General features: G+C 43.1%; 1 protein-coding gene across 2 annotated transcripts in view; it reads right to left on the reverse strand.

The window, feature by feature from the left end:
- Positions 1-137: 137 nt before the first annotated feature.
- Positions 138-25,863, reverse strand: part of shisa8b (shisa family member 8b) — a 40,022-nt gene continuing 14,296 nt past the window's right edge. For both annotated transcript variants that reach the window (XM_047609875.1, XM_047609874.1), the window contains exons 3-5: positions 22,296-22,420; positions 10,756-10,869; positions 138-5,518 (exon numbers count right to left, since the gene is read on the reverse strand). In XM_047609875.1, coding sequence (XP_047465831.1) covers positions 4,974-5,518; positions 10,756-10,869; positions 22,296-22,420 — 784 coding nt within the window. In that variant the 3' untranslated portion in view covers positions 138-4,973. The remainder of the gene's footprint in view (positions 5,519-10,755; positions 10,870-22,295; positions 22,421-25,863) is intronic.

Genomic DNA, 25,863 nt, shown 5'->3' on the forward strand with positions numbered 1-25,863 from the left:
GACTGTTATGTTAGATATTTGTTAGTATAACTGTGACGTTGGAGCGAGAGTGTACAAGTGTTAAGTAAAATAGCCATTCCCCTCACTGACAACACAAACTGCTTCATATTGAAAAGAAGTCAAACCAAAGTTTTATATTAGTTTACCATTTTTTTTTAATATTGCACCTTCAAAAGTGGCATCAGTTACTAAACACCTTCAGTAAAGAACAGTTTGGATATAAATGAGTCGTTCTGTTGCAGTAAGAAGAACAGGTACGTACAGTATATACACGTTTTTGCTACATACTGCATTGGACACTGACACGCTTCAGCTCACATTCTATATATTTATACATTTAACACCTTCCTGTTCTCTCGGCTGAACTCCTGTTTTTCTGCGTGAAGGTTGCGTAAACGAGGACAGCTCAGTATCTTAACACTGCACTGAGTATATCTCTACCTCCTGTACAGCTTTAAACTTTTCTCACTTTTGCACAGCGCCTGTTAACACTTAAGAAATGTCACTATTGTGTAGGTGCCCGACGGAAAGACGTCTGCTTCACAGCTCTTTGTCGCACACTACGGTTAATTTGTGTCACTGTGTTTTGCCACGGCAGACATACAGTACTTCAGCCTTCACTATTGCACATCAGGAAATGTAGTTCTTATATAATTCTCTCTATGCACCATCTTCATTGACATGACATAATATATTCTGTTAGACTCAGACAGTTATAATAAATACTCTTAGAATTCAAATGAATTAGTTAATACAGCCCTTATTTAAATAAAATATATAGGGAATACCATTAAATAAACATATTTGTACAATATTTATGAACAAAGTGGGATGATTATCAAACGGTGTTCACACTTCATAAAAAGGCTCTTGACAAAATTGAACAATAATGTACACAAGGTGTTAATCAGAAACAGAAGAGACAAGTGGTTTGTTTTACAAAGATCAGGGGGAGAAAAAATTATTTCATGCCGAGAAAGACGTCACCGCAAACAACTAAACGGCTACTCCTTACACAAAGTAAATGAAATCAAAATGTGTTCCTGAACCGACAGGTCTCAGCGTTTTTTTAAATCCCGTCATCGCGCATTAGGAGGAACAGATGCCGTCCCAGGATGCTTTGCTGCGTCAGAACCGAGAATCAGCAATGACAGACACGGCGCGGTTGGGCGTCAAATATGAGAAAACACGAAAAGCAGAAGAGATGTGCTCAGCGAAAATTTTGGTTCCTCTCTCTTCTCACGGTGCCCTAAACAGCATCTATCAATCTATGCCGTCTACCATGACTGGTTGTAACGTACAAATACACATGCCACGAATTAGTGTCCTAGTCTGAGGGCTGGTTCTGTGTGGTCCGTGAGGGCCGAATGTCACTGTGAAGTATCTGTGTGATGAGTTTATCTCAGTGGATGGTGGATCTTTGGGTGTGATCTCACCTTCACCTCTGCTTAGTGTAAACCAACGCTGAATTTGTTTTTGCTGCATTAGTTACGTTTGGTTCAAACCTAAACGGACTTGCTCTGAGCTCAGAGATAGTGTAAAGTTATAGATTTTGACAGAGGAGAGAAAACATTTTATTACATATTCTGTCTCTTTTGAAACAGATTTTCCGGGATTTCCCTTTTAATATTCAACTAATTCAAAATCCCTTGAGCAAATGTGTTAATAATGACATATTGAGTCAGGCTGCATCAAGGGGGGACCGCTGCCATCAAGGAGTGTGATTGTTATGAGGTGGGGGCGTCTGGTCTGGTCTAGGTGAGTCGTCATGTCTTAGTAATATTGACATTGTCCAAAAGTTTCCCAGCAGAACATGGTCAAGAACATTATTCATTTCTCCTGACAGTGGTTTTAATATTGTGGCTCATCGGTGTATATTATTTAGGAAGATATTAAGCTTGCGTTGTTGTAATTTGTGGCCTTACAGGACATTAGAGATGGTGTTTTATATCTCAGGCCTAATACTTCCAGCATAACGGGATGTCTCTGAGGAGGATTTAGAAGTTTAAATTTCTATGAGTGTGTGAGATGGATTTGATGTTTGATTTGTCCTTATGTAGCAACTGTGTTTTTTCCCATCAAAATGTCTTCTTGACACAGTTTCATCTGCACTGATCGTTTGGCTAAACAAACCTAAAATCTGTGTAATTCAGCTTCTGTTTGACTGTCAATTCAACTGCCACAAAAAAGTAACAAAATACAAAAAAAAAAAAACAACAACAACCAAAAAACGTTTCTCTCTCAGCTTTTCCACTGCAAATATTCTTAATGAACCTTATGGAAGCATTTCTGGACACATGTGCAACCACCGTTAACAGTTCACATCATAGTGCAGTTCCTGGGGGGGGCAGGGTGGGGAGGGTCCAACCTTAAACCTTCACCAACAAGTCCAGTGGAAGCGTCAAGTATTGCACGTTCAAAACAACAACTCTGCACAGTGTCTTGTGCTGTCCGGGCTCCAGAGACGAAATTAGAAATGTTAACGCTCCAGGCCCGGAAATGCCTCAGCAAATTCCCCTGGAATGGAGGCTATGGGTTAGAAATCACATAGAGGCACCACACGTCCTGTGTTATGACCCAGACAGTTCAATAGTGAGAGACCCAGATCCATACTGACTCTTTCCCTTTCCTTAGCCCGAGGAAGGGAACCACGCAGCAGTGTATGTTTGTTTTTCAATTTTTTTTTCTTCTCTCTCCTTCCTTTCTCTCTCTCTCTCTCTCTTTTTTTTTTTTTCTAAAGAGCCCCAGCCTCTGGCTCTTACGCCGTCCCTCTCTTCCCTCCTTTCCTTCTCCTCTCTGTGGTTGGGATGGAGGCTGATGGGAGCTGACATGATGGTGGCATTGTCCTCACCGTCAGAGTTAATGTGACCTCGGGGACGCAGCCCGTGTGCTTGGCCTTGTGGTAAAGAATGCAAAGCGCTACATTGTGGGAGAGTTGCTATAAGAGGCCGAATGGGGGGAGAGAAAAGGAACGAGGAGAGAGCGGCCGCGCATGGAGGTAGACTGAGAGATGCAAAATAGTGGAGGTGTTTTTACAAGAAGAGGCTGGAGACTAACTGAACTGTTGCCTCGACATGATTAGTGCATGGTTTGCGATCTGTAACTAGAAGATATGGGATTTATAGACCACAGATGGAAACGTCCAGTGTATCATAAAAAAAACAACAAAAAAAACATGATTGGCTCAAATTAAGATATCATTATACATGGATTCAACTGAACTACCACCTGAAACGCTTATATATAGTTCATTTTTAAAATAGCAGACAGATCAGTTTTCTAAAATATATTTGGCCTTTTACTGATCCAAATCAGACTTAAGAGTCCATCCACTGGGGTACATCCACTCCTTAACTTCTCAACTACCACTGCAAAACCCTCTAATGCAACTACAGCGATTTCATTTATTAAGCACAGGGATATATTATGTTCACTTTTTATAGTTTTCATTTCTCCCCTAATCATCTTGCTGAGGCACCTGTCCTTGTTACACGGGGTAGTGATATAATAGTACAGGGAGGTACAGACACACCAAACTGACATCGAAGACCTACCAGGAACGAAGGCAGACTTTGACGTTGTCTGTGTCTGGACCAAATAGTTACACTTAAACACTTTAAAAGCCCTCAGCCAGCTGCCACGTATAATGCCTGCAGGTGGCAGAAGTTAGTATCTGTCATTAAAAAAGGGGGGGTACTGGATGAGCTACTATTAGCTTGCAAACTGCCTGGTTGCTCACTATAGTCACTTTGCTCTTCTCATGCACATGTTCACCAAGCTAAACTACCAACCAAAAGTGTTCATTCGGCCAATACAACACGCTGAATCGCCTAAGGAACCACTAACTGATGTCTGTCCTTTGCTAACCAATAAAACACATGCTCACCAATTGCCTGACACCAGCAAATTGGTGTGTCACGACCCTTAGATGAGAAGATTGATACCACTCTCACGTCTGTACGCAAAATATGAAGCTTCCTCCAGGCGTTGGACAATTTAGCTAGCGCAAAGGTCAGGGGGGAAACGGTTAGCCTGGCCTTGCTTAGTCCAAAACCAATAAAATCCTTCTACCGGGACATTTAAAGCTCATCATCAACATATTATCTTGCTTGCGGAATCCACATAAAAAATTAAAGTGTCAAATAAAATGACATGTCGGTAAGACAAGACCCCTGTGCGCTACTGTCGCTTTTACCAAGCCGAGCTACTTGCCCATTGGTCGCTTCATATTTAGATAAGAAAGTGATATCGACCTCCTCATCTAAGTCCAAAGTCAACGATTATATTTCCAAAAAATGTTTATCTATGCTTTTAAGGGTGAGGGTGCAAAAGTATAGACGGAAACGGTTTGCAACAAATACGAAAACAAATTCCTGAGTTTTAGTGTGGATCTGAAAATAAAGCTACATACTACATTAAAATCAAACTAGCTGCGTGCTAGCAGCACGTGTGGCCAGCTGGCTTCAGTTTTCATGGTGGAATGTTTTAACGACCCAACCTGACCGTGACGCCGACAAACGATTTATTCCTGCTTAAAAAAACAAGATGTGAAAATGATCACATGCGAAATAAAAGTCTCCGCTTGAGGATTGTTTCCTGTTCCCCTATTCGTGTCCCTACAACCACATTGTCAGAACTGCAGTAGTTGAGGATCTGTGAAGACTGTGCAACCTATAAGAGCCTGAGAATGGTTTTAGATTTCCTTTAGGTACAGTCTATATGTAAGGAAATGTGACGGAGTTCAGGAATAAACTCTTTACTTGCTGTGTCCGTTGCCTTTAAGAGCGATGCTTCTGCGTCTGAATCCCACTTATGAAAACACCCCTTTTTCATCATGTCTGTCTGAGTGACTCACCTCACTTAATACCTCACATGTTGGGCTAATTGTCCCAAACTCTGGTATTTAGCTACCACAAAGCGTTTTATTTTTGTGTTTACTACTGGTTGTGGGCTGCTCTCCGAGTCGTTGGCGCTCAGACGGTCACCTCAGTCGTGCTGTGTGTGGAATAGCTCTTCTGCCTGGTGTGATGGTAATAGGGAGGCTGAGATGAATGCTGCCCCTGGACATACTGCCCCTGCCCCGCTTCCCTCACACCTCCTCCATACATCCCTCCATAGGGCTGACTAAAGATATCGGGCATGTTCTCTATGCTCTGCTGCCTCCGGGTGGAGTAGCCGTGTCTCCGGGTGGAGCTGTGCCTGGAGGTGGACGTGTGCCCCGGGGCCGAGACCTGCCTGTGGACGTGGCGCCCAGTTGGCTCCCAGGCCGTGAAGGCCGAGCTGGAAAGGAACGGGTGCGTGCTCGTCTTGGGGAGGCGCGAGTGCTCGAGGTGGCTGGAGGGGATGGAGATGGAGAGGGGCGCGTGAATGTCGTGGTGCGCTGGCAGGGGCTGGTGGATGTATGACTTCTCTTTGGGCTGCACGGGCATGGGCTGGAAGGCGGGCGGAGCGACAGGCTGGTACTGGGAGAAGTCCATGAGGGGGAAGCTCTTGTAGTAGCTACGAGATGCGCTGTCGGCTGCAGGGGGGAACAGGGAGGAGACCGTTTATGAGAAAGAGGATTCGTCAGTAGGTTATAAATCAATGTATCACAAACTGTATGACAAGTCAATTTGACAGGACAGCTTCACTGTGGATTCAACCAAAGTTCTGTACAAACATGTATTGTTTTTTGCCCAACTACAAGACTTGTGGTGATCTGTATGCTCCTCACTTGCCTTGTTTGACCGAAGAATGTTCCTATACAACGATTTCTTTTATTAAAGTTTCTATAGAATTAGAAATTATGGCGCTAACTATAACAATAAGACTTCTCCCTCAGAAATTAGGCCAGTAGAGCAATGAAACATTTGGTTGGTTTAAATTTGTTTATACCTTGGAGTCATCTTTCAATTTGTCACAGTCTGACGGCGCTCTGAGTCACGTGCAGCTTAAAATGAACAAATGCACAGTCTGTTGTTTTATGTGCACCGACGATTGAATCAAGCCTCATCCATGATGCGTTTATGTTTCAGCCTCCTGCTGTCAGTGTCTCTTTTGCCTTTTCAAGTGTTTTAGAAGTGTTTATAGGGGGAGTCTGTGCAGCTCAGCTCTGCCTTAGATCTAAAATCAACCTTTGCTCATTTTTATATGACTAGAGACTCATGGTGAATAATGTTGGCTGCTCTTATTTTAGTGGTATTTTCAGCTCAATATATCACAACAGTTATTTATTTTGTGATGAAAGCAGAAAATTTGGTAGATGTGTTGGTGGATATATTTCAAACAAATCGCCCCTTAGTGGCCATAGCAGAAATTTGATTTGTTAAAATGAATAAAATAATGAATTGATTCCTAAAAATATATGTCAAAAGTTTAACTACATATTCAATTAAGAAAAATACACTCTTAGTTTATCAAACGCCTTCTGCCCCATCACCATTGCAAGCCAGCTAGCCAACGAGCGAGCTAGCATGTGGTTCCTGTGACAAGCAGTGCAGTGGACTGTCCATCAAGGTAGGCCTAAACATTTTATTTCAACTGTAATAATTTTGAATATAATATGTCAGCTTTTTGGATGTACACATTTTGAACATCATAAGTGAAAAATAATCCTTTTGGGCCACCATACAGGTGTAAATTCGCTAGTTAGCGAAGCTAGGTAGGTAAGCTAGGTAGTTAGCTCGGAACATGTAGCAGCGGCAAAGCTGACACTGTAAAATTATGTCCTGTAGCATGCAGACATCTCAACACAATTATATTTTGATCGATAGTAGGGGTGTAAGAAAAATATTCATAAACTCTTCTTTGAAATGCTGTATTGATAATGCTAAAAAAAAAAATGAGTCAAAACAAGCCATATTTATTTTAATCTAATTTTGTGACAGTTTGAGCTAAAAACAAATATTGCTAACACTTCCTGAATGCAAGAAACCCTGCTAGGAAAAAAGTCATCGGACCAAATCTAGCTTTGAGTTGGGGTTAGAAAACTGGAGAGACAGCAATGAGGGAGTGCAGGTTGAATAAGGAGTGGTGAAGATTTACCGGAAGACATGTCATGATAGGACAGAAACCTTTTGAAAAGCTGATGGATAAAATTATAGCAGACAAGCAGCGTCTATGTGAAAGGTTCAGTGCACGACAACAAAAACAGACACTAAAAAATGGAGTTATACTCTTTTCCTAAATTGGATTTAAAAAAATGTGGACTCTCAAAAAAACGCGCAACTTTAAATGAGCAGAAAGATAACACAGAGAGAGAGTCAGAAGAAGGTAGGTCAAGATGAGAGGAAGCGTTTGAAGAAGATCAAAGGGGAAAGCTGGTGATTTAAGTATTTGCAATTGGTGTATGCCCTCCAGGCGAACGAATACTGGCGGTATGCCTCTTTTGCTGAGACATGGGAGGGCAGAAGGCAGCGTGAGCGACGAGGGAGACGGAGAAACTGAGGAGTGCAATGGAGATAATGGAGGTAAAGGTATGTGTGTCAGGATGAGGGAACACCACAATGAGGGTTTATAAATACCCTCGCCCTGAGTCTGGAGTGTGTGTGCGTGTGCGTGTCATGGACAAGCATGAATGTCACAGGGAATTATTTAAACAAACTAAACACTGAGGCCATCGCCGCCAGCTTCCCTGCTACCTTGTCGCAGTGTGTCCATTCATTGTGTCTTAAAATCCAGAACAGCTTTTAGTCATCATCATTTTTTTCCCCCAAAAACTACTTTATTTTTTTAATCTCAAATAAAGAACTCAATCATCCAAATGTCATATCAAAATGAAGAAAGAAATACTGAGATGAATTTATATGCATATGCAGTACTGTGCAACAGTTTAAGGCAGGTGTGGAAAAAATGCTATAACTAGTAATAACTCTAACTAGTGTTAATAGTTTATAGATAATAGAATATAATAGATAGATAGATAATAGAATATTTTCATCAATTCAAATATTCAATATCTGGTGAGACCACCCTTTGCCTTCAAGACAGCAACAACTCTTCTAGGTACACTTGCACAGTTTTTGAAGGAAATCAGCTCAGATCAGTCGTTCCAAACATCTTGGGGCTCTGTGGGGGCCGTGCCATCACTTCCAGGACTTCTTGTTCTTCTTTATGCTGAAGTTTCTTAATTACCTTGGCTGTATGTTTGGGGTCTTTGTCATTCTGCAGAATAAATTTGGGGCGAACCATCCTCCCTGATGGTATTGCATGATGGATAAGTATCTACCTGTGTTTCTCACCATTGAGGACACCATTAATTCTGACCTAATCTCCAACTCCATTTGCAGAAATGCAGCCCTAAACTTGCACCTCCACCATGCTCCACTGTTGCCTGCGGACACTCATTATTGTAGCAGTCTCCAGCCCTTCAGTGAACAACCTGCCTTCTGCTACAGACAAATTTTTCAAATTTGGACTCATCAGTTCAGAGCTCCTGCTGCCATTTGTTTTCTGCTCCCAGTTCCTATGTTTTCGTGCGTAGTTGAGTCTCTTGGCCTTGTTTCCATGTCGGAGAGATTTTTGGCTGCAGCTCTTCCATGAAGACCACTCTGGCCAGACTTCTCCACTGGTTTCTGCCAGTTCTGAGCTGAAGGCGCTGCTGGACATCTTCCTATTTTGCAGGGAAATGAACTTGAAGTTTCCTTGGCTGACCACAGCGTCTACGATCCAACACAATCCCTGACTTTGTGCGAGGCAAAGTGTTGTAAAACCAAATATTGATGTGACTTAGCACTTTTTTTTCTTAGAACTTTTGCTCGCTCACTTTGCATTTTGTAAATTGATGATAAAAATGAACAATTATGACTTATATTTTTGAAAGCATTCTAGGTTTACAGCATTTTTTCCACATGTGCCTAAATCTTTTGCACACTACTGTATATGAGACTCTATATTAGGCTTATCTTTACTTATTTTATATTTTGTGGGTTGCATCTATTCTGTTTTGCAATGTGTTTTTGTTTATTTACATATCATTTTCCTACAGCAGACTATTCCATTCTGGTCCAGTAGGTGGCACTAATGCAGAAAACCATACAAAAATGACATCGGTACTATAGAAACATTAAGTATGTTAAAGTAAGGCATCTTCATCTACACGCCTGCTTATGAATCTGCTGAGCAGAGACTTTCTTTTAGGGTAAAAAAAAAAACTTAATTTTAGACCCTGGTCTAAACTCACCGACACATTTATCACCAACTCATGAAACTAATGTAAAATCGTGGACCAAGCTGGTAAAGTCTTCCACCTGTCATTTGAGCTGATAAGATCAATGTCTAAATATGAGAAACCTGCACCCATGAAGCTTTAGTGGTAAATGTGACTGCTGGAAATTCTTAAACCTTCCACGAATGATAAAGGTTAACACAATGCAATATGCCTTTGCAGACAGTTTTTTCATTGGTTGATTCTTAGGGGCTTGGTTTGTTCCAATGCTTGTGGTTGGTTATAATTCTGTACACTGATAAAACTACTAATCGGAGACAACAGCGTGTTTGTGACCTTTGCCAGCACAACACAGTTTGTACACGTCGTGCTAAAAGCCCCACAGCCTCTTCTAGTAGCTGTGCAGTTACATCACAAATCTCTGACAAAGCCACGCATGACAGAGAAAAGAAGTACAATGGCGTCTAAAGGTAAAACTTTAGTAAGGGTCAGCTTCATAATCATAATACGGAAGCAGAAATGCACAAAGAGGGCATGACAATAATTAAGTTTGTAGAATTGAATAAGGAGAAAATGAAAAGACAGAATTACTTACATAATAAAAAATAATGTATTAATAAATAAAAGTGTAAATAAGGGCAATTTACAAGCAAATAAAAGAAATAAAGTCAAATTTTATGAATGAATTAATGTCTACATATTTTTTAATATATTTGTTGGCGCATTCAGTCATTTCTAATGATTATTCCTTTATTTTTTGTATGTCTCTTCTTCCTCTAACTCATCCATTTGTGCAGACAGCAGTGTGTACTCTCTGAGCAGTGTGCTGCCACATGTGCAGCGCCCGGGGACGAGTTTGGGCTGGGGGGTGTTAACCACTTGCTCAATTAGTCTCAGCCATGGCCATCGAGGGATGTGAACCTTTGACACTACAGTCCCCGAGCTGCTTCTCTAGCCACTGCTCCGCTGCCTGCCCCATGTTAACTTTCATTCATGTTTTTGTTTTTATCGATCTCTCAAAAGGAAATTCTAGTAGTATCTACCACTAACGCATTCAGTAGCATATTTATTTATCATGTGGCAGCTTTGGTCTGTCACACAATTAGCCGCCTATGCATTTCAGAAACAAGGGAGGACAGTAAATTCACAGCTTTTTGCCCCATGTCCTCCGGGCAAAGAAGTCCCAGAGGCTCTGAAGGACGTGTATTATAGAGCCGTGTCCTTGGCACTGACCTGTGTTGCCTGGTTAGATTAAAGCTAAAATTTAAGCTTTAATAAAATTGCAGCCATGTTCATAATTAAATCAACTAAAGTTTTCAGTAATGTAACTCTAACATGGGAAATGCCTTGACTGCAGCGAAGGCACCACGGTGGAGTAAATCAGTCCATAACATTTAGACTATTATTTACACTAAGCATTCACACCAGAGGAGCAGTGTGTGTGTGTGTGTGTGTGTGTGTGTGTGTGTGTGTGCGGGGGTCCTCTTCAAGATCATCTCTCTTGCTCGCCAAAAGGCACAGAGACCCTCATTGACTGCCGCCTCACTGTACTGCAAAGGTCAGTGTGTCAGTTAGAGTCACGTCAGCGTGTGTGCGTGTGGCCGACTCACCCACAGCTTTGAGGGAGGTGTACTTGTTCAGACCCACTGCGCTGTGGTTGCTGTGCGGGTGTGGGAGCCCTCGTCCGAGCGGTCCGTAAGCCGAGTTATTCAGGTGGTACTGTTCTGGTGAGAGACAGAAAGGAAGAAGGAGTAAAGAGCAACAAACTTCACCTGTGGAAAGCGACAAACAGCATCGTCACATTAGTCCAGTGCTATATGCACATACTAAAAATAGTAAAAGGAGGCCTTTGGACCACAGCTGCATTAACCTTGAAGTGGACACATGCTGGAGGCCATACTGGCCAGTACCTTCTAGTCTGTAAACACCCTGTCACCTTCAAGTACCCTAGTGTACACAACTCATAGCAGAATATATCTGGCAGTTTCATTATTCTTTGCCCACAGCCCAACGCCCGAGCACTGTATGTACTCTGACGTTATTAAATCTATGTAATCTGATTAAGCACTTTGAGCAAATGTGAGCAACACAAACTGAGGTATTATAAATACAGGGCCTCAAATAAGGCTGTAAGGCATTTGTCCTCCACCATCTCAGTTCGTACTTGGGTGGTTAATATTTATAAACCACCTAAGCCTTTGCTGGTTGACGTCATGGCCACGGGGACATGACACGAAGCAACAGGCGGTCAAAAGCTGCTGGCTGGGATTAAGAGTCCATGGTCCGTAATTCTCACTTCGTACTGGGGAGTCGGTAATTGCTCTCATTTTGTGCGGTGCCCTCATATTTTACCCCCCAACCTTTCTCTCTTTCACTGAAGTTTTGCGCTATAGTAAAACCCCGCAGCACCAGCTGCTGTGAAGGAGGCAGCGTGAGATGATGGGAAGCGTTTTGCTGATTTGTTTGTCTGCGCGGATAAATTCCTGCGTTTTCAAAGAAGAGTCGAATGGATCCAGGTTGATGGCCTTCACCCTTCAACGTGTCTCAACGTGCGAGTTTAATGTGCAGCATATCAACGTTGTGTTGGTTTAAAATTGGTTGTGTCACCAGTTAACTACTGGACGTGTCAACGGGCGCTGGAGGAAAAATGTTTTGTAACTTCATTTGCAGCATAAGAGCAAATTCGTCCAAAAGACAAGAAGGAAGACATCGATCGCTTGAAGGTCTGACCTGTGTTGTCATTAGTGGCTAACGAGTCAATTTTAATGGTGGTCGTGATGTGTCGCTTTGCGGCAGAAATGACAAGCTACAAATTAGAGCTGAAATGGTTGAGCCTTTTCCCAAAGATGCTGCCAGCGTCAGTCAAGTATATGTGTTCATCTCCAATGACCACGTTGAAGAACATTTAAAGAAAACTCCAGCGTAGGTTTTTGTGAAGTGGTTGCTAGTATGCGAATGCATCACGAGTGAACATACACTCTCACATAAATAGATTAGCCTCACTTAAAAAGCCTTTTACGTCGAGCCTGGTGACTTTGGGTGAGAGAGTAGCCCCATCCCTGCCGACCATCCACTTCCATGCTAAATGAATTGAGGTTAACAATGGAACAAATCAGGGAAACAGAGGGGAAGCCCCAGCTATTAGAATTAATGAAGTCCATTGATGCACTTGATGTGAGCCCCAGGGACCCGACGGACACACGCGCCGCACTCACAGCGCGCTTAATAAGGTCAACTGGGTGACAGTGTGACAGTGTGACGCGCGATAGTTTCAACATCTATTCGCGCATTTTTGTCCTCTTGTGTAATTGACAGATTTTTTGACTCGCTTGGACTTGGAACAGCAAAGCGCGCCGATTCACTCGCCAATCTGATTTGGCATGCACACGTGGAGACCGTGCATATCCGTGTGTGTGTGTGTGTGTGTGTGTGTGTGTGCGTGCGTGCACGTGTCACAACGTGAGAAGCATGGAATCAAAGACGCAGGCTTTCATCGCATCTGTGACTGTCAGGGCTAAGAGATATGTAAAGACGTGTATGTGGCACAAGTTTTGAATGCTAATCATTACGCACACACACACACACACACACACACACACACAGTGGCATGAAAGAGGAAGCTGGTGAAAGAAAAGAGGGAGAGTGAGGAATATTGAGGATGGCGGGATGTTCTGGTGGAATAAATTAGAAAATTATGCTGAAGCTAGATGGGTGGAGAAATGTCAAGAGTTAGTCTTTACGGTAACAACATTTACACTTACGACTCTGAGCCTCTACCTTAATCACTGCACACACACACACACACACACACACACACACACACACACACACACACACACACACAGTGTAAGCTGATTAACCAGTGAGATGTTCCACATGTTGAAACGTGTATTGTGTGTGTGTGTGTGTGTGTGTGTGTGTGGGTGCAGACACAAGAAAATCATCCAGTGCTGCTGACCTCTCAGCATGTGCCAGATTAGTGGATTATGAGGGATCATTTCTTCTATGATCTCATCATCACAATCCTTGTCACTATCTTCGTCTTCATCGTTTTTTCCCCCCAGCGGAGCAGCCAGAGCAGTAAATGACCGGCCGATCACAGCCCACTGGTTCTGGCTGTCACGAGAAGCTCGGCTCGGATTTCCCTAAAGCCTTTTTTACATTTAATGACGGACAAAAGATTCCTCTGCACCACTCTTGTGTCCCTCCTTTCCGCTGTTTTTGATTTCTGCAGTTGGTGAAATGTAGAAAAATCGCATGTCTTCTTACTGACCTCTGGAGAAAGACTGTTGAACCATTTATTCTCACTGTACATCACGACCATGTGCACAAATTTTATCATGATCTTGTATGGATCCTGTGATTGCATAATGGACTAAGTGTTTAAGTGTGTATAATAATGCATAGAGCATTAACTGAGGGCATTAGGAGAAGTTCTGATTTGAGGTTGCATAGTTGCTGGCATCTCTTAAGTGCAGAAGAAGAGGGCAGGGACGCTGCTTAATGAGCTACATAATACCTTTTCTCTCCGGGGGAACTGCAGGCAGGGAATGTTTAAGGTGAGCAGCGGTGAGGATTCCTGTTTAGTCTGTTGACAGCGATGCAGCGGAGTGGAACCGAGCAGTCGGATCTGAGGGGAAAAGACTCGGTGCACGGCGAAAATGTGTTTTAATCTGGCAAATCAGGAGCACTATTGACCAGGTGGAAGCTCCTCATTCGACATCTAAACGGACACAGCAGCAGCATTATGTAAAGGTTTTCCAGTTTTGTGACACACAGCCTTGTGTCTGTTCACCGTCAGCTCTGTTTTCTGGGTTAGAGATGCATGGCCACATGATGAGCCCACATTTCCAGGTAGAGGGGCATATATAACATAACCTAAAAAGTTTCGGCTCAATATCAAAACCCTGACCTCATAATGGGAGCATGTACAGCTATGTGTAAATGGGAATATTCATTTTCATTATGCATGTTAACAGCTTAGCAGGAGTAATGTCTCAAAAACTCAAAAATCTCAGCTTGTAAATGTAATCACTAAAAGGCCCAAAGTAGCATTTGACCTCAATTGAAACACGACGTGCCAAGAGTGTGATGAGAAATCTGATAGCGCTTTCATATCTGCGTATTAAACATGGAGCTAGATCCAGGAGGTGATTAGCTCGGCTTGGTAAAAACAATATCTGTCCTGGCTCTGACTGGCAGGCTTTGTTTTATCTCTACACAATCTGCACACAAAAATAAGGTGAAGGTTTGTGTTTTGTTTTTGTTTTTTTTGTTTGTTTTTTTTATGCATAGCTACCTCCTGTTGCAGTTTCTGTTACAATAAGGCAAAACGTTATTCTGGGAATCATGTCTGAAAGCTTGGCGGGCATTGTTTTCAGTGTGTGTGAAGGAGGAGAGCACCGGCGTAACACACATGTAACATGAGTGGTGGCGTGCGTGTCCCCAGTGTGTGTGCCTTCATTGTGAGTGCACAGAATTATAAAGTGCAACTGAAACGGATGTCTGCACCAGTTGCACTTTTAAACTCTTTTTATTGATATTTTATTAATGAATGAGTGTATGATGTTGCTTCTTCATTACTGGAGTCCCAAAGCTTTTTTCATTTTTGTTTTTTAGAGGCATGGCAATGACACTAAATTTCTATTCTATTATTCAACAGCAAAAGCTGTTTGGATAATGTACTAATCCTGCACATCTTTACAGCAGTAATGATCGGTTACATCCCCAAAATAGTCACGTGACTTTGGCATTTCACTGTGGCGGGAGCATCGATAGGCTGATAATTATCAGGGAATGACGAACGCTGCCTTCAAATGGAACAGTTCTAGATACCAGCTTGTAAGTTACATAAGTTCATGGGCTCTTCTTGTGGGTGCTGTAAATATGACCAAAATTATAAAGCAGCACAAATGTCAATATATAGAGGAAAATGATGCCACCAGCTTTTTTTTCATCTTTTTGTATCCTCATGCCAGCCTTTCCTTTCCCAGGGAAAGAGGTAGTTCAGACACCTGAATTGTGTATTTTATTGAATTATGGTAAAAAGGGCTAAGCTAATTTGGTTGAAAGTCACGCGGTTGTGTGGTGGCAGCATGGAGGGGGGTGACTCCAGGACGCACCCTTCTTGAGGTGTCGTGGGCCTAACTTCACGAAATATCAGCGAAGGGAGGTGCCCATTTGAAAACTCCATTGATGTGCAAGGTACTGGCTACTGCTGTTGGCTAAGCTAGTTAGCTGGTGTCTTCTGGTTGGTTGCTAGCTGGTAGCTGACTGCTAGCCTGCTGGTCGGTTTTCAGTCGGACTGGGCTTCTAAATGTGTTTTGCCTGGAATCATGGCACAAGGGATTGTAACATCTTATCCTGTGTATTAATGAATGTTAGTCTTAGCTCCAACGGTTAACAATTAAACGAAGTACAAAAAAATGAAATTTAATGTCTTTATTTCTTCCCCAATTTAGATGTTTTTGTCAATGGGATATTTGCATCCTATTTTTGTCTAGAAAAACACTCTAGTTTCAGTCCGACTTCAGTGAACTCCTTATAAAAGAGGATTATAATCCACCGAAAAGAACCGCTGCGCTGTTTCAAATTAAACTGGTGCAGATAATTGGCCACAGTTTTTAAATGCTTTTAAAAAGCGGTCTCACTTTGAGTGTGAAGACATTCATTATTAACCACCCAGACGTTCTCCGGTCGGAAGGTGGTTTCAAAGACGAAAAGCAGAACGATATATTTTACTCCCATCACAATAAACGATAGGTTATCAACAAATTAACACCGACAGGCTCATAGTTTCTTGCTTGTCCAGCTGGTTAACTAGAAGATGCACTATTGAAGCAACAGCAGAAGGAAAATCATTTGGACTGAGATTCATTGTTATGTCAGAAACCTTTTAGGAGCAGACGCACACACCTAGAGTGCAGCATCTGCCTGCTGCTTGACAATGAAGCACTATTTCTGTTTGTGGTGGTTGTGAGTGCATTGCATGATTAAGTATGAACATCCCTACGTGTGTGTATATGTGAAGTGAGTGTCTGTGAACAGATGTGAAAATCTGTGCATCATCATTTACTGCAGCAAAGTCGCAGGAAACGAACGCAACCCTCTCTCATATATCCACATCCCTCATAATCCTGGCTCTGTGCGATCTGCTGAGTGGGTCGTTCGCGTACTTTTTGTCAGAATAATCAACATGACTCGAGAGGGGGGAGCTCAGATTCTTACCAAGATCATTCATTTACAAAAAAAAAAAAGTGGTTTTCCTCTCATGACTCCGGGGAAGAGTTGAGCGTACATGAAAACAATTTGGCGGAGACGAGAGCTCAAAACAACTCGTGTGACAGCTGGGTTAAAGGAGGAAAGAATAAAAAAAAAAGAGAAGAGACACGAGAGAAGTAAAGGGAAAATATGCGTCACAAAGTGTGACTTGTTACTGGGTCACACGACTTCCACAGTCGTCTTCGATAAATAGGTCATTGGTTTTGGCTTCCAGCTTTGTCTCTGCGATGAGTCATGTTTGTTGGAGACTTTTTGGACCAAATATTTACGCCCCGCCCTCCGTTCACATCAGTCGCTCGCGCGCCGCGCATCTCAACGTGAGTGACTTTTTGACGTTTCCAACCTCGAAAGTCACGGTTAAGTTAGAGCGGCTTTTAGTGATGTGACATAGTTCTGCGTAAAATTGGGATTAGTTGCCAGGGGGATTTAAAGACGGGGGAAAAACTCGACTTCCATACATACGGCTTCCTCTTCTGTGTTAAACCAGGAGGAAAAAAAATGTGGATGTCAATGTATATATATCTGTGTGTGTGTGTGTATGTGTGTTTTTACATATATATAACCTTAAATTTCAAGTTACTCAGTTGTATATATAATATTTAGAAGAATCTTTCAGTAAAAGTGCCATATGCTGAGTGGTTATAGGCGCCCATGTTGATTTTAGGCGACTATGTCAACTATGTTCAACTCAAAAATTCTATGCTGAGTACAGTTGTAGACGTAAACCTCCAAGCATACCCAATAAAGCCAGTGATTTACGCACAAATTCAATATCTGATCCGCGAGAGCAAGATGTGACGGTCATTTCATGAGCGTCATCCCCAGAGAGAAAGGCATCAGTCCCTTTAACAACCCTTCAATCAGTTTAAATGTGTTCAATTACTCTGCGCGTAATGAGCTCCACTCTTTCCAAAAAGCCCGTCTGCCGTCTTGTCTGGAACGGAAAAACCGATACCGCTGATCTGATTTCTGCCCGGGCGATCTATGCGGCGCTCCACTTTGTCCCGCGGCTCAATTAGGGGACATTCTGCATGACATTTACATACACATAGTTAGCGTGCCAATTAAAATGCACAGTCATGATAGATTAAAGAGTGTTCTCACATCGTGGTCGAGAAGAGAGGAGGAAGATCTGGGACGGAGTGTGATTCATGATGAGAGGCACTGATGTGTCCACCCTCTGATGTCAGGCCTCGAGTTTAAAACCCTGTTCTGACCAGTATATATAGATTTTTTTTTTAGACAGCTTTCAGGTGTTTCAAGACAGTCCTCGTTTCTATACCTGTGTGTTTGAATTAGACGGTATCGATCAGCACCAGTGGACATTTTCCTCCTCTGGAAAGAAGTGAGTATAATGCTCATAAATATAAAAGACGTTGGTATAATTACATATCCTATGATCAGAGAAATGGATTTCTCTATAAAATCCCCTGCTTTTAATTCCCTTCACATTAAGAAGCGGATGTCCTACACTAACATTTACTTAATCATAGATTTCTCATTCATTTCTCAGTGTTGTCTCGTGTGGTTAAAGAATATTCAGTGGTTTGAGATCATCTGAAGAAGCTGGATTATCACATCAATCCCAGAGCAGCTGGTGGTGTTCAGTATTGGGGTATTTAAAACTCCTTGTCAGACCGCTATGTTGACAACTGAATGAGACATAAACCTTTCCGAGATCAGCGGCCATGTTGTTAACCGTGCCGTTACTCCTGTTGTTTGGAAAGGTCAATGAGAGAGCTCAGAAAAAAAGTGAGGAAAGAAAACATTTAGAGTTCAGTCTTCAGCAGTTTTTTTTTGTTCCTCCCATTGTGGAGGAATCGTGTTTTGTTTTTTTCTTCATTTAACCTATACATTTGTTCATAAAGCAGTTCTCTTCGACTAATGGGCTCAGTCCAGGCACGGTTGGGAGCTTAGGAGTTTTCTCCAGACACCTCAGCCATCCATACGGGGGAAGATCTGACGCTCAGATGAACACAATTTGAAATTTAAATAGCAGAAGAGTTTTGAGAGTTTGTGCCTCATATTCAGATTCAGAGTGCTAACCATTGGAACTGCTACTGTATCAGCTAGATGGCAACGGTTACAACATACAACATCATAGCGGTAAAATACACATCATCTCTAAAGTGTAATGATGGAGCTCACTAATATGAAATTAAGCATGATTTAGATAATAGAGTCCTTATTATAGATCTGCTCAGATATGATCACAAAATTATGTTTAATTACTTTGATTAAACACAATGGGGACTGAGCATAGGGCACACATCATTCAGTTGTTTGCATTATAACGAGGCGGTGTCTGTGGCTAGGTGTCCAGAAAAAATAAATAAATAAAAAAGTTAAGCTATTGCTGATTTTCAGAGATAGCTGCTAATGACAACTGATCATTTCCTACGTCTGCAACTTGAAATAAAGTTTGAAATAAACGACTGGAAAAGAAAAGAGGCAAATTATTGCCTTACCTCTTAATTAAAAGGAAAATAGTTGATTTTACTGCCCTCAGACTTCTATCACCGGCAGCATATAACTGCAGTTGTCGTTACCATCCAGCCAAATCAACCAATTGATTTAAACGTTCAATCATTTCCACTGAGTCAACTCTTCACGTTTCTGTATCCGTTTCCATTTCACTTTCCTGCTGCTACTTGGTTATATTGGAATATTTGAAGTGCGACTGGACTTTGGATTGTAGGTTCACTGGTTAGAATCCTCTCTATATGGCGTAAGTGCCCCAGAGCAAGGCACATTACCCCCACAACTGCTGTGCTCACTACTTGTTGTACTACATAGGTTAAATGCCCACGTATAAATTCTGCAATTCATTTGAATCTAAATCTAAATTGTGAAATCTGGGCGACAATGCTTGGTTTATAGTATAGCTGTCCACAGAACAAGTGTATAATTTTTTAGAGTGGCAGCAGAAACCCACTTTTGCTGCAGTGACGCAAGATTCTGCAGATTAGTTTTTAAGCGAGCATAATAAGCATCTCCTTTCAGCTCTCTCACAGTCATGCAGCACAGATCACATTAGATTCTGAGATCAACTGATACGTCTCCATTAATATTTATGATTTGATAACTGCAGGGCCAAGAAGTTCTGCAGGAGCGGTGCGCTGCGGACGAGCCACTTATGTTGCCCTGTCAGCTGAACTGCTTTAACACATTCTCATCCACCGCATCACATCTGGATTGATGTCTTGTGTGCTTTTCTTTTCCCACTGCACTGCGGGCTCGACGAAATTTAAAAAAGAATAAAAAACAAAACAAAAAAAAACTTCTCCCCTGCTAACATCTGTGTTCCTCTTGTGTACTTCTGGTTTAAGGTTGTGCATTCGTTGCCGTTTTCCGGCGTGCGTAGTTGATGTAACGCTAGATTAAAGGGTCCGCCCCGTACTTGACGTCGTATCATGTCGTTAGCGGGGTGTGAAATTCCACACAGAGAAAGATGTGACAGGAACCACAGGGGGGCTTCTCACATGAAACTCTCCATCCCTTCCCCTCTCTCAGCTTCACATGCCGGCACACACCAACTCTAACGCTAATCTGCACGCGTGCAGACACACACGCATGGTCAGCCGCTTTCATGCGCAAAACCAAAGAAGTCCATGCATGAAAAAATACTCCACTCTGAGTTGCATGTATCTGGTGTTTGAGGCAGGCAGAAAATGTAGGGAAAAGTCACATGCTGCCTGCAGGGGTTAGTCCTGATTACATTTACATACTAATTAAACAGTGCATGTGTGTTTACTGCACGTGCCACAAGCGTGTGTTCTATTTACTCTGGCGGAGACGCTCCATTGTTCTCACTCTGCCCTCCTTCCTACAGAAATCTCAGCGCTCGGTGCCAGTAACGTACGGCAGACATATAAAGCAACACGATGCAATGTGAGCAACAACAGGCGCTGTGGCCGCAGGTGTTAATGGCAGGATTCTGGTACGTAAATACCGCTTTCACATCGAAAATACCACGTTGACGCAGGATTTTCAGACCCGGGTCGACGCGCCTTTGGTGCCTTTCACACTGCCAGCATGCCCAGGTTTCAACCTCCCGCTCATCGTTACACATTTAAGTAAGGTCAATCGGCAGGTCATTTGACCCGGGTCGAATGTCGGGTCGACCCTTTCACACTGCTCGGCTGGGCCCTCATTAACACTGGAGGATTGAACTGCAACACAAGCCTATTAACTGCTCATGGAACAAACGCAAAATCTTAATCCTGATACAGACATTGACAGGTTTGGATATCTGATGTCTGCCTGTTCCTCTCTTTCTCTTCTCCATTCTTTCTGTCTCTACAGCCTGAAGCATGTCCTGCTTAAGGTTTTTTTCTGTTAAAAGTGAGTTAAGCCTTAGTTCTGGGTTCAGGCTCTGGGTTCTAGAGGGTCTAGAGACAAAATATGCACAGTGCCTGTGACTGGTTTACGTTTTTACCCGGCTGAATTTGTTGTGGAGGATGGCATTAGCTAACTGCTCAGAGCTCGCACACATCTGGTGGACCAGGACCTTGTGATGTGAATTAAAGATCTAACAAAGCCATTGTATATCAACCTCCACGTCTCCTTGTCAGATGAGGTAATAATCAGTACTGACACACCCCAGGGAAGTGTACTGTCGACATTTCGTTCACCCTCTACATCTCTTCACTCTCTGATTCGACTCTGGAAATAACAGACGTTGTTTACATGCCCAAATAACGAGGAGGAGAAATATGTGGGCTTAGTTGGGGGCTTCATAGGAGGGTGCGACAGATCTCAGTGTTGAGACAGTGTTGACCTGCCAAGGGAGGTTGTTGTGCAGATAGTGGACACTATCAAGTTTCAAGTGGTGCACTTAAACAACAGGAGGAGGAGGATGAGAGGGAAACTGAAAGCTATCTGCACAGATATCCTCTACATGCCAGGCTGAGGCAACTCAGGAGCATGTTCAGCCACTGACTCCTCATCACAGCCAACACACCCTTATCTTATCTTATCTTATCTTATCTTATCTTATCTTATCTTATCTTATCTTATCTTATCTTATCTTATCTTATCTCACTAAAGCAGCCTAGCAGGCACCAGTGGCAACACTGTAAATGATGTGACTTGCATACACCAGTATACTGTGACTGCTCCCCTATTTGAGTCCCGTGATGAAATAACAAACGAGAGGAACAAAACCATAGGCGACCTGAAACCAGTGAACAGTGAGACCTGGAAGAAGACGAACGGTAGATCATCTGCGAGGTGAAGTGTTTGGTGCGTGGGTGAGAGGTAAAGAGGGAATCAGATCAGTGGGGAAAATAAGAACGACAGAACTTTGGCCATTTATTTAAATGTAAAGGAAGAGCTGCCCCATGTGGTGTAATACAAAGATGTCATTTTGTTTGCCTCAGTGCTTTTTTGCCTATTTTTAATAAATGTTACCATGTTGCCAGAGTAACTGATGTGGTTGCTTCTTTGACACTTATGTCTCGTTACAGTATTGCACCCCACAGAGAGAATTTTAACTTGTTATAATACGTCTGCTGTGAAGCTCTTGCTCTGTGTCTTGAGGTTCACTCACAAAATCTGATGGAGATGTACTGTATGCCAGAGTTTCTGCTTCTCAGCGGCTGTCTGTATTTTTGTGACAACCCTGTCATACATTAGTGACATATATCTCAGAATAGTGTGAGTTGGGAAAGGCTACAGTCCTGAACCTTTGGTCAGGGTTGAACAGGATGGCTGGTTGTGGGTGGGTTTTCTAGAAATAATTATGAATATCTTCATAGCTGCCGATATACAGTCTCACGGAGTTAATGCATCACAAGTGTTAGCCTGCATATAGTCATGCTCATTCTGAAACACGGACAAACAGATTCCAAACGTGCTGAAGGCTCACCACTCCTGCTGCGCTGTATCCTGGCTGAGACGCCGTTGGCTCGCCCTCCGCTGGGCGGACTCGCCGTGGCATTTTCCACCGAGTTCACCTCGGTTCCCTGCTGCTTCAGTAGGTCTGTCAGCGTCCTGGAGACCAACACAGACACACAAACTAAGTTACATTAAAAAAAAAAAGACTTTCCATCATTTTCATTAATTAATTTCAAGTGTAGTGTGATTAAAAAAACAAACATTTTATCTCTTTTCCATTTACACCAATCAGGCATCACATTATGACCACCTTCATAATATTGTGTAGGTCTCCCTTGTGCCTCAAAACCAGTGTCTGGTTACACAATCTTGTCAGTGGGGCCTTCTATGGGTTGAGGGGAGGGGAATCTGTGGATTTGGCCTCCAGTGCCCCTGATACACCCCACAGATACTTGATCAGTTTGGAATCTAGTGAACTTGGAGGCCAGGTCAACACCTTGTGCTGTTCTTCATGTTTTTTGAGTTGTTCCTAAATTGTTTTGTGTGTGTGAGTGTGTGTGTGTGTCAGGCTGTATGGGGTGGGGGTGCCTGGTCTGGTCTAGGTGGGTGCTACATGTCTAAGTAACATCCACATGAACATCAGATCCAAAAGTTTCCCAGTAGAACAGTGAATTGTCACAAAGGGGATCAATGTTATTCACTTCTCCTGTCAGTGGTCTTAATGTTACGCCTGATCGGTGTAAACATTGCGATCATGGGAAAGGCTCTAATGAGCACTCAACGTGACGATGATTAAACAGACATTTCTGTTACTCCGTGAAAGCCATGCTGAACAAGAACGGATGTCGGAAACACACAACAACAGGAAACCGGAGCCCCGATTCGTTCCTCTGATCTCGAACGCAAAAGACAGGGACCGCATGAAACTTTCAGCAGCTCCTTCAACTTCAAAACGAATGAAAAGTGACTCGACTATTGTTCACATCGGGGTAGCTGCGCAGCTTGACTCCAGATCACATCTGTCAGCGAGGAGACAACAAACTCCATCTGTTATTCTTACAGTTGTGCATCGCTGGCCTCCTGAGAGGGCTTCCTCCAACAGCTGCAGCCTTTGCTTGAACACAGCAGTTCGTTTACAGAGCGTCCCCCGGGGGGAAGCTGCGTACTCTGTGTGTGCAAAATGTTTTAACGTTTTGGGGTAACAGCTTTATTTGAGGCGACTGTCAAAGAATCTGCCGGGGGGCAACGACTAGCAGAGATAAACACTTACAGTATGTTAATTACATGTTTGTGCTCCCGTCTGCTTCTCTGAACCGGCTGCGTGTCGCCTTCCATCCGCTGTAGGTAATGCACTGACCATGGGAAAGTACCTTACACAACCCCACTCCAAAGAAATCAAACTATTAACTCATCGATACCTAAAACCTAACGCAGGAAGTTTGGGCTAATGGAGGGAGCTGCGAAAAAACAAATGGATCCGCAGAGCAATAGTGACAAGTGTCAGGTTGTTGTTGTTGTTGCAGTTTGCACTAGTGTGTGTATAACTGGACGTGACTGGACGTAAGTGAGGCAGCGATTGTGAAGCATGAATGAATCAGCTGATGTTGGGAGGGCTCTAAATCAAATTTATTGGATAAATCTACACTGTCCATTCATTCATTCGCTTTCTGTAACCACTCGTCCTCTGGTGGGTCGCAGGGGGGCCGGAGCCTATCCAGGAACAAAGCGGCTAAAGCGGCTAACCTGCGGCTAATTTAGAATCATCGATCAACGAGAATGTCTTCGGACGGTGGGATATTGTTCTCTGCGAATGAGATGGTTAATGCTACTGTTTGTTTTTTAAAGTTACGCTGAGGTTACACTCAGTGGAGGTACAGATGTTGCAGTGCTTTGTGCAACGGCGAGTGTGGAAAAGAGGTGGCTATGGCTCAGTAGGTAGAGTGGGTTGTCCATGAACTGAAGGGTTAGCGGTTCGATCCCCTGAGTGTCCCATATGCCGAAGTGTCCTTGAGCAAGACATTGAACCCCCAGTTTGTGTGAATGTGTGTGCTTGTGTGGGTGAATGTGTCTCTGACTGTAAAGTAGGTAGTTTGAGTAGGTAGAAAAGCGCTATACCAAGAGCAAGACCATTTACCATTTACCAGGATGGAAATGGGTGGAGAAATGAGAACCAGCAAGAATGGAAAGGGAGGTTCACAGGACAGCAGTGAGACCAGCAATGTCGTCTTGGCTTTGAGGAGAAGACAGGAGGAAGATGTTGAGGTTTTCTCTGAGCGTGACCAGCACGGATAGGATCAGGAATAAGTATATTAGAGGGACAGGCAAACTAGGTAATTGCCTGGGGCCCCCCCCCAGAGACGGCTGACATTGGCTGAATTTTCTAGTGTAAATGCTACATTAAACAAAATGCTAACATGAATCGCTGAAGTTTTTCAGTGCCAGGGTGGGATGGTATCAACATGTTCAGAGGAGGGATGGTGAATGTATTTGTTAAAGGATGTCGAGCCGCCGTACGAGAGGTCTGGAGTTAGACCGAAGAGGAGGTTTATGGACGTACTGAAGAAGGACATGAAGCTAGGCGGTGTGAGAGAAGAGGACACAGAGGACAGGGCGAGATGGAAGCAGATGACGTGGCGACTCCTGAAGGGAACGACCGAAAGGAAAAAAAAGAAGCAATTAGGAAGCAATTTATATTTCACTACACTCTTTAAATTGAGCCAAAAAATTTTATATTCATTACACTTTCCCATTGGATTCATAGCCAGCATCCAATTACTTCAGTCAGCTTTTCCTCACTGGCTCATCTCCACGTTGTGTGTTCGTGTGTTTTACTCTCCTCGAGGGTAAATTCCAGCCGGCTCTATTTGACTGGCGGCATAGCTGCTGCATGAGATGCATGCAATATGTCACATTCGGACTCTCGATGCGCTTGAATGCAACAAATGCATCCGAATACAACAAGCTGTTTATGCACATTCTTCATTCAGACCTTGCATAATTTATGTATCATTATATTGTGACATCTCCCTCCTTTCATTAATCCTCTGTAGCAACATGCTACCACACCTCTCCTCCTCTTTCCTGTTGTTGACACGTTCCGTGAACACACACATAAACGCACACTTGGTCTTGGTTAAAGCGCTTTTCCCTTCTTCGTGCGTTCGCTGAATTTACACCGCTGATGGTATTCACTGCCTTGATCAATAATTCAAACACCGGTGCCTCTTTTTGTGCTAATGAAGCACACGTGTGAACCCCCCCGGATGGCGCACATGGAAACGCACAGGTACACAAAGCGCACGCGAGAGTGCGATCGACCCGACAGCGGCGGCGGCTCGACCTGCCAGATAGAAAGTGCGACGACGGGGTCGCAGATGCCAAACGGCGGCTCCTGCGGGGGCTGTGTTGTTGGCATGAAGCTGTCCGATACGCTCCCATTTGTCATCACCCGCAAGTGTCGTGTAGAAAAACGTTGGCGTGCAGTCTTGACCTTGTGTTTAAATCCCAAGACCTAAAACTGTACCTAAACGAGAGTTTTGGAGTGTCGACTGTTTTAATTCTGGACCCGTAATGCGAGTCTCCATTAAACACATCACTAA

The sequence above is a fragment of the Mugil cephalus genome, chromosome 16, assembly GCF_022458985.1.
Source record: "Mugil cephalus isolate CIBA_MC_2020 chromosome 16, CIBA_Mcephalus_1.1, whole genome shotgun sequence".
In the NCBI taxonomy this organism is placed as follows: domain Eukaryota; kingdom Metazoa; phylum Chordata; class Actinopteri; order Mugiliformes; family Mugilidae; genus Mugil; species Mugil cephalus.